Source organism: Formica exsecta, unplaced genomic scaffold (assembly GCF_003651465.1).
Source record: "Formica exsecta isolate Colony F162 unplaced genomic scaffold, ASM365146v1 scaffold323, whole genome shotgun sequence".
In the NCBI taxonomy this organism is placed as follows: domain Eukaryota; kingdom Metazoa; phylum Arthropoda; class Insecta; order Hymenoptera; family Formicidae; genus Formica; species Formica exsecta.
The window spans coordinates 181,559-191,207 of NW_021850487.1; the positions used below are offsets into that span (position 1 = coordinate 181,559).

At 38.0% G+C, this 9,649-nt stretch overlaps 3 protein-coding genes across 3 annotated transcripts in view; 2 read left to right on the top strand and 1 right to left on the bottom strand.

Annotated features, from left to right (window-relative positions):
* Window positions 1–3,154, top strand: part of LOC115238157 (peroxisomal membrane protein PMP34-like) — a 10,210-nt gene extending 7,056 nt beyond the window's left edge. The window contains exons 9-10 of the mRNA XM_029811745.1: window positions 1,935–2,090; window positions 2,482–3,154. Of these exons, the coding sequence (XP_029667605.1) occupies window positions 1,935–2,090; window positions 2,482–2,794 (469 nt within the window). The 3' untranslated portion in view covers window positions 2,795–3,154. The remainder of the gene's footprint in view (window positions 1–1,934; window positions 2,091–2,481) is intronic.
* Window positions 2,905–3,894, top strand: LOC115238169 (methyltransferase N6AMT1). Its single transcript, XM_029811765.1, has 2 exons — window positions 2,905–3,460; window positions 3,881–3,894. The coding sequence occupies exons 1-2, from the start codon at window positions 2,905–2,907 to the stop codon at window positions 3,892–3,894; spliced, it is 570 nt and encodes a 189-aa protein (XP_029667625.1).
* Window positions 3,782–9,033, bottom strand: LOC115238155. The gene is made up of 8 exons (XM_029811743.1): window positions 8,182–9,033; window positions 7,955–8,062; window positions 6,260–7,057; window positions 6,056–6,180; window positions 5,820–5,978; window positions 5,444–5,713; window positions 4,999–5,250; window positions 3,782–4,800 (listed from the first exon to the last, which is right to left on the bottom strand). Exons 1-8 carry the CDS (start codon window positions 8,285–8,287, stop codon window positions 4,465–4,467), a joined length of 2,154 nt encoding a protein of 717 aa, XP_029667603.1. The 5' UTR covers window positions 8,288–9,033; the 3' UTR covers window positions 3,782–4,464.
* Window positions 9,034–9,649: the final 616 nt, after the last annotated feature.

The following is a 9,649-nucleotide window of genomic DNA, read 5'->3' on the forward strand; positions in this document are numbered from 1 at the left end:
CCTCTCTTATCGAAGCAAAATATATATATATAATTTAAATTATCAAATAATCTCTATCAATATACACACAATTTTAGCGAGTTTGAAGAAGTATTAAGGAAGGAAACTTTGAAAATAACTGACTATCAAAAAGTAAATACTAAAAACATATTGCAAACCGTTCAGGAAAATTCAATGTAAGTCAAATGTTTAAAAAAATAGGTATTGACTTATTCTATATTTTTTCGATATAATAATTTTTGTTTTTAGAGTATAAATAACAGATAAAAATACTTTCTATTTAGGAATAGTTGGTATCCCGAGAAAAGTTCAGAAATGGATGCTGACGAAGAACTCGAAGAAGATTCACCGAGAATCGAATCGCCGATAATTACTGACGATGACCCACGTTCCGCCACATTATTAAAAAGCTTAGCATTAAAATGCGATTGTCATACTAGTCGATGTACTGAAACTGAATCTTGGAGTTCTTCCGAAACGAATAGATGGAAAAAGTAATATATATATATTTATTTTGTAAAATGTGTGGAAAACTCTTCCAGCAAATATATTTACAGCAAAAATTTATATGCAGGAATAAATCAATAAAACATCGTAAATTCATCGATATGGATTCTGAAGATTTGGATTTAATGTCGGATTATAATGCCATTAATTATAAAAATGTTCACTCGAACGGAAAGAATAATCGAATGTCAAATTTTGCTGGTCATGTTATGAAATCATCTTCAGCTAAACCCGCAAAAATTCAAACTTATCAGACAACTAGTTTTTCCTTTTTTAATGTGTTTTTTGATATCGTTTTCTGGCCTTTTGTTTTCCTCCGCGCAAAACAATAACATTATTATATAATATTGTGGAAATCTGTTATTAAGTGACTTATCAATGCATAAAAATTCACGATAAAAGATATTTTTTATAAAAATAAACAACAAACTGTCTTTAAAATGAATCATAAAAAAAAATATATATATATTTGTGTAAATTTTTAAGTATTTGCAAAATTTGTATATAAATCATTAATTTATCGTTCATAAAATAAAATTTAAAATAAATTATGTTTTTTCAAGAGAGAAAATATGATAAAAATTTATATAATAATTCATACAGACAAGTCATATAATAATTGATTATTGCAAAATTCAATTATTTTACTCACTTTGTATAACAGTCATATATCATCCTGCAACAACAGCTAAACAGTATGAGGAACAACACAGCAGCATCTGAAAATATTTATACGATTATTCTTTGTCATATATTATTTTCAAACTATTTTTTTACAAAATAGAAATTAAATTCTTTAATTTTATTCTGAATCATTTACTAAGAAAATATATACCTTATGCAATATACCTCGTTAATATATGCATATCATTTTTTGTTTCGGGTCACACACAAATAATTACAGAATTACGACATTTATATCTAGTGATAATCTTACACTCATTACATTTTCGTTGCATTTTGCAAAAAAGATAACTTGAAATATGTAAAGGCAACTTTTTTTGATCGATTCGAGAACTACGGATATCGTCGATGCCGAGAAATGGCAAGAATTGTATAATATTAATTATATACACGGAATTTAACATGTTACCCCAAACATACGACACTTTACATGAGACTTACAATCATTTCTCGCACCAGAGATTCTATTATGACAACAATTCTTCTTTCTTTGTGACAAAAATTGCGAAAAACACTCGGATCGAAACGTTCGGATGCGACTGCACGATCCACCGACGCGTTCTATGACTGCGGTTCGAAATATATCGAAAATATTGCGATTCTCGAAGTATCGAATCAGTCAATATGGCGAACCAAAGCGCGGTATTCAGGTCGCTGCGCCTCTCGCGGCGAGAGGCGAGAGTCTCGCCTCCTCTCTCTCTCTTTCTCTCTCTCTCTTACTCTCTTCACCTTCATTACAATCATAACATGGACGTGGACACGGCGAGTGACAATACGTCTATCGACGACAAGATAGACGACTTTTGCGAGAATCCCACGCGAGATGCGTTAACGGAGGGTCTTATGAGTCTTTTGAAACCTACGGTGGATCAGCTGGACGATAGAATTCGCGCCACAAGGTGATGTCATTTTTCGTTACTATTCGATCCAGCGCCCATACAATAATAACATTTATTTTCTTTTTCGCGTTTCTTTTTGCAAAATTTATGACTTTATTATTCTCACATTTCTTTCACGACACGTGATATTTAATTGCAAAATACATGTTTGTTCATTAAATCGTGACGTTAAAAAATGGTGGTTTATTTATACGCATACAAAATATACTTTATTGTTATCTACTTTTTACAAGAATTCCCGAGTATTTTAAAATTCAAGTTTAATTTCCGTGTACAATTATTGGAATGTTGTAAAATGATATGTTTGTGCATTTATAATCTATATCGAGTTGTTGCATACAAAAATTACAGAGTTTATTATTTTTACACATAAGTATTCTTTTTCTTATAGGATATGTCAAATAGAGTTGAAGCAGCGGATTGAATCCTTAACAGAGGAACTTCAGAGAATTAACGAAGCATTACAATATCCGATGGAAACAGATTCTTATGTAAAGAAACTTATCAACGCTAAGCATAAAATTACCATTGTTAGCAATATCTTGCAAACCACTCAAGAGCGATTAAACAAAGTGCATCAAGCTGTTGAAAAGAGCACTGCTAAGAGAAAGACACTCTTGGATAATAGTTCTGCATATAGTAGTACTACTGTTGACCCGGATAAAGAAGAATCAACCAAAGCGGAAGCTGATAAACAACAATAATTTTCAATGTAATTAACTATATTATTAATAGTTTATTTTCAAATTATTACTTAACATTAACTATTTTGCAAATTTTATAAAAATACTTCTTATGATTTTTATCATACATAATGGAAACTCCAGTAGTTAATCTATCAGATGAAGAACTCAAGACAGTTTATGATCCTTCCGAAGATTCGTATCTTTTAATAGATGCTTTGGAAGCAGATTTAGAGATTCTGCATGCGATGAAACCTGTGATTTGTTTAGAGATAGGTAGTGGTTCTGGTATAGTTATCACAGGTCTAGCAATGGCATTGAAAAGATATAATGCTCATTGTATTGCAATTGATATAAATCCTGATGCATGTAGGGCCACCAAAAGAACTAGTCTGGTTAATTCTGTTGATATAGATGTTCTTCACATGAATTTGTTAGATTGCATACAGATTAGATATACATTTGATGTTATTTTATTTAATCCACCGTATGTAGTTACAGAATATGAAGAAGTGCTAGACAATAGACTTATATTTAAGACTTGGGCAGGTGGCAAAAATGGTAGGCAAGTTATGGAACAGATATTTACTACGATTCCCAAAATCTTATCAGACTCAGGCTTGTTTTATTTGGTCGTTATTAAAGAAAATGATCCTGAATATATACTGAGTGTTTTCCAAAAATTAGGTATGTCTGGTAAAATCATTCGTGAGAGGAAAGTAAGAGGAGAGTACTTATATATTTTACGTTTTTGTAAAGTTAGGTCAGATGAAATAAGTTAACATTACATTAGAGATATTAGACATCTATAGATATTAGGGATGTAATATCTTTTATACTTTTAATATTGTACAAAGAATAGGATATATTATTTCATTGATTTTATGCGTTCATGTACTCAATTAATTTCTGTAGTGATGAATTATGCTGAAGATAGAACAACACTGCATTTACTTGAATCATGTACATATTTGTTGTACGCGTAAAACGTTATTTAGATTATAAAATATTATGTACCATAAAAAATTACAATTAATATAATATTATATTATATTCCCTAGAAATATAATATAATTCCTTATCCATATATTTTTATTCCATCTTTAGGAATTAAGAAATAACGATCGTGTACTTTCGTAAAAGAGGATAATGATAACGAGACAGCTTTTTTTTACAAATATCATAATTTATTTAAAATCCTTAAGATCTACATTGTCATCGAAGTATGCAATAAATACCATATCGTATCGGTATTCAATGTTACGCAAAATGAGCACTACCGTTATCCGAGGATTACACGAGTAGTTTGTTAGATTATATTCGTAAACTGATATGTAAAATATGGCTGCACACCCCTGTCGAGTAAAATAAATTTATCATGTTCTGGTAAAAAAATTAATTGTATCAAAATTAATTTACGGAATTAATATACGGAAACAACGAATTAAAAAAAAAAAAAATTGTCTCAATTTGTCATAATTGTAATAACAATTGTTCCAGACATTTCGGTGTATACTTTTTTCTTCGGCGTTTCTCTATCAATTCCTTGGCAGGAAAAATGATTACGAAGCGATGAAGGGTAATGTTCGCTTAAGCATTATTTGATTACTGGCACGCGTTTATCGTTTGCTACGCAACTCCTTTCCTAATGTTACGATAGTAACTATCGAGGTGTTGTAAATAATATCCTCCTACGAATCCACAAATTTTGTTCTACGAATCCGTTGCAATTTAATATAAAACACAGCCGCGCTTATGATCGCGACGGAGAGCGTGCTCAACATAAGAGAGAAAGTCGTGTAAAAGCCACCGTTGCTCATGCAAACATCTTTCTCCTTTATCATCGTCTCGACGGCCGTTTCCTCCATGCTCTCCAAGACCTGGCTGGACGCTGTGCTTAAGTCGTCTAGCATGATCACTTTGAAACGACGTCCGACACGAACCGGGTCCGATAGCAAAACCGGGTTCGTGGAAGTGTTTGTAGATGTGTACATTACCGATCGACGACGTCTACCTGGTTCGATTTGCTAAAACAAATTAATTTATATATATAATACGAACTATATAAAAAATGGAAAGAAATTTAAAAAATGTAGAATAATAATGTGAAATTTTTAGAATTATATGTCATCAATATTTTTGGTTTTAGAATACATATTTTAATGTTAACGGATAATATAGATAGATAATAGAAAATTATTATTTGACTTTTGTGTGCGTCTTACTTGATCGCCTTCTGGACAGGGCTCGCAATCCGTTTTACATAGCTCGACATTGCACTCGATGAATAGGTCCATAACGTCAGGGAATTTAAAAGCTTGGAAGAACGCGTAAGCAATGATAGAAGCGCCTGTACTTCCGGTATCGTTTGTCTTCTGGAAGGCACCGAATAGCTTCGGCTTCAAGATGCAGCCTCTTTCGTCGGTGAGCTGCAGCATGTTGGTCGAGGCCTCATCTCGCGCCACACAATCGCGCACCTTGAAAAAATAATTATATCTAATTAAACATCGTTGGTTTTTAATCCATATTTTTTATTTGTGATTGAAAATAAATTTGTCTTAAAACTTTGTTATTTAAAAAATAATCATAGAACGTCGAGAAGTAATCCATAATTATTTTTTGTGTATTATTATATTCATCTTTATTACTTTGTTATAAATTGGTGCGTACCTGAAGATCGAAGCCAGGATCGCCTTCCACGGAGACGACTAAGGTCATTGTCTCTCCGATCTTTACTAGTCCATCGGCTGCAGGTGCGAAAGGTCCTCTACCGATTTGAATATCCAGTTTGGCTGTAGCCGTATCGCCACTAAAGGTAACGATCTCCTGGTTCAACATGTCCACTGAGAAGTTTACTGTTAGGGCTTTGTTAATGTTTCCTTCCCAGAGGCATCGTACTCTTCGCACTGTATCCCAGACTTCTTGTATACCCGGTTCGTTCTGAAGCGATAGATATGTTTTATATCGAGGTGATTTTTTGTTTCTTTCTAAAGTAAATCGAGGACTTGAGAAAATAATAAATTTTGTTGGCTCGATCCCGTTTTACCTGCAATACAAGAACGTTCTCCAAGTAAGCTTGACCGGCTTCACCCTCGAAGTCATTGATGAATTGAGTTCCGCACGAGTCTAAACTCACGGTAAAGGAATATTTCGTTTGGCCCGAGTTCTGTTCCACATACCTGCATTCCGGGTTCATATAGAATCCCTGAAATTCGAGACAGAGTCGATAGATTATTACCAATGAGTTTTGGTACAAGAGATTCTCGGTTGTCCGATGTTTACCTTAGAATAAATAAGGCCGTCGAAAGCGCGATTGAATTCGATATTGATCGTCATCATGGTTTTACTGCACTCGACATCGAGACTATGAATATGCGGGGGATGATTGAGATCGTCATCCGCGGCGACTTGACGATAAAATCAAATTGTATTCTCTCACATCACTATATTATACATATTATAACTCCAATAGAAAGGAGAACATACCTCCAGTAGTTTCTCCTGAAGTAGTGGCTGGAGTTCCAGTTTCGGGAACTCCTGGTACAGCAGTACCAGTGCCGGCTTCACCTGGTGTAGTGAAGGGAGGGAACGGTCCAGGGGTGGAGGGTGCATATCCAGTCGAAGTAGATCCCCCGCTTGGGGGATAACCTGAACTGGGATATCCTCCACCACCCTCGCCAGGGGTGGGAAAACCCGGTGTGGGCCGCTCCGATGGGTAGCCGTATGACGTGGAGAAGCCACCTGGAGTCGAGTATCCGCCTGTAACCGGCGGTTGTAATGTTCCAGGGCTACCTCCTGACGAGTATCCTCCCGCAGTGCTGCCAACACCGCCGGAAGATTGGTAGCTGTTGCCCGAAAATCCATCGCCGCCACTCGTGGACCCTGGCAGAGATGGTCTCGGACTGGTCGACGGGAAGGATGGCGCTTGCGGCGAAAGGTAAGTACTCGACGATTCCGGGGCGTTCAGCGGCGGGAAGGCCGACGAGCCCGCGTTAGAGTATGAGGGTTGACTCGGCCGAGGGTTGTAGGACGTGGAGCCGCCGAAACTTGGCGGCACATACGTTGACGAAGGTTGCTGGCTGCTGGGAAAGCTCGGTCTCGGGGTGGAGTACAAGGGCTGTATGGAACCCGGGTAACCGCTAGTGTTCGGCGGGGTGTAGAGCGACGACGGCCTCTGAACTGGAAAACTCGTCACCCCCGATGGCTGGAAGGGCCGGGGTTTCTCGGGCGGTCGTTGGGTGCTGAACGGCGGCAAGTACGCATTTGAGTCCGATTGCTGGCGAGCTGTAAGAAAACGTGGGCTCGTCGAGAGTGAGAATCCACTGATGCTTCTCATCGACATAATGACGATGTGAATGAAAAGTATTGCGATTGAAAAACTGTAACTTTCCAGAAAAAAATTTATACGACATATTTATACGATAATCTTTTATCAATTTTATATAACAGAAATAAAATATTAAGTAAAATGCAAAAATTCTAATTAAAAATGCAATTGCAATACTTTTAATATCGATGCTGTTGATAATATTATTGAAGTCTGTGAATATAGTTACCAATTTGTTAAATAAGTTTCATTAATTTCTATAAATATTTGTGCGCGTTCGTCTCTGTCTCTTTGAATACAAAAACCATTTTTAAGAAATATAAGTAAAGATAGTGAAATATATACATGCTCGTGAGTTAAGTCAGAGTGCATTGACTTGACATCAGTGCGTTGTAAGAGAAAATAATTCGTTGTCGGTCGGATTAAGCGTGTATGAAAGCCAATCTCAGCATCGAACATGAGGAAACTTCCGTGACGTCAAGGTGTCATAACAGAAATGATTGATTAGTAGCGCGGCGAGTTATGGATTAATAATTTTGCGCGTCTATAACATCTAAATCGGTGCGACGACTGCGTCGGCTGCGCATAGTCGCAGCTTTTTGCGCACGAAATCGCAATTTACGTCCGTGGGTAGCGTCCCTCTGACCATCAGCGGCACTGAACCGTCTATAAATCAGCGCGCAGCGTCAGATTTGCTAAATTCGATCGTCGTGGAGAAACAAAAAAAAAAAAAAAAAAAAAAAAAAAAAAAAAAAGAAGAAGGAAGAAATACTCGTTACTCGCGCGTATGGCGATGGGGACGGCGGCTTCGTATCGCGCCGTTTCCCGTCGACGGCTGAAAGTCGGAAACCTACTTTTACGTGCGCCCTGCTGGTAGATCCCCTGAATCCACTCTAGGATATTTTGCGCCATCACGTCTGCCGGCGATGATGGGGCAGCAGCCCGTTGGACTCTCGAGCGAGCTAATGAATTTCAAACCATTCGTTTGTGATCAGGTTCGTATTTTACCACCGCAGAACAACTGTACCACCTCTCTCCTCCGCCGAGCGGACTCGCAAGAGTCCCTTCGCATTTTTCTTACCGGGATCCGCGTCCGGGGTTCTCACGAAGAGCGCGTGACCGCCGAAATCCTGGCCCACCGCTGCACCGGAGAAAGCGACGACGAGGATCACCGCGATGAGTCTCATCCCCGTCCTGTAAATTTTTTTTTTTTTCAGATTTGATATAATTGAAATCTCTCTCCGCAATCACGATACGTCAGTACTCTCGATTTTCGAGCGAAATTTCGTCTATAAAAATAATCAATCCGATCGTGAGATCGCGTTCACGCCGCGAGGGTCAAGTGTCATTGACACGTGGTTGAAAATAGTACATCTAAAGCTATACCCAAGGATGATGAACGGTGAACCGGTCTCGTCGCTCGAAAGTAGAAAGTGATCATTATGAAATCTATGGCCGTGATCGCAGCTTTTGACAGTTGACGTCATCGTGCAGGCGGAATGACTTATTGTGAGAAGAGGAGCGAGAGCCGATGCGCGCCGTGTGATTTCTCCTCAAGGTCTCGGTTTCCGCGTTCTACGACTGTGTAGGTGACACGAAAAACAACGACGCGATTATGAAAATCTATGTATATGCATACACGGTTAGACACGCGTTAGACGCCTCTTCAAGGTCTCCGCGTGCGTGCCGGAATGCGCGAGGAACACTATGTAAACAGCGTATCCTCTCAGCTCGACTTGTTTTCATTTCGAAAGTAACATCGCCGAGGAACCTCTTCGCGGTTTTCTAATTGGCTTGTAATTGCCGGCGGATATCCAAGGTTCGAAATCGCGCAAACGGATGAGATTCATCTGGCAAAGATTAACGTCTGTCGAGGATTATTTCGGCAAGCGATGACTGTACGGATAATTGTCCTGTCGAGCAAGTTGCAATCGGTTGAGTGATCTCCAAGGTCCCGGCTAGCTGGCGAAATTAATCGTAGAAAGAAAAAAAAAGAAAAAAAAAAAAAGAAATCGCTCGCAATTATTTCGACAGAGCTTTAGCGGAAAATTTTGCGTGCGAGCAATGGCGTTCGTTGTTTTAATCTCGGATCGCGACCGTTAAATATCTTTCTTTTACTTAGGAGCCGGCGCCGTTTCCATTATTGTTTGCTTCTTCTCACGTGCGGCTACTTGTATTAGCGGCATGTTTCGTCAGGATGGATTACGCACAAGCATAATCGCACTGTCTCGTTTCACACGTCTCATAAATTCTAGACCATCTTGTTGAGATAATTTATGGACATGTTCGCGTGAGCACTTAATCTCTCATATTTTTGAACATACGAATGTTGTAGAGTCGCTGCTCTCTTCCGTGGATATAAAGCGGCATCCTTTCACGGACGACGACCTTCATTAATATTATAGCGATCGGGATTATCGTGAATCTGGTTTTAAATACGGATTTTTTCTGTTCGCGCGCTTAGTTACGTCCTTCTCTCGCGTAAAACAATGTTATTCTTATCGCAGATGAAAATGTGAGAAATGAGAAAACAGAATCAATAGAATTAT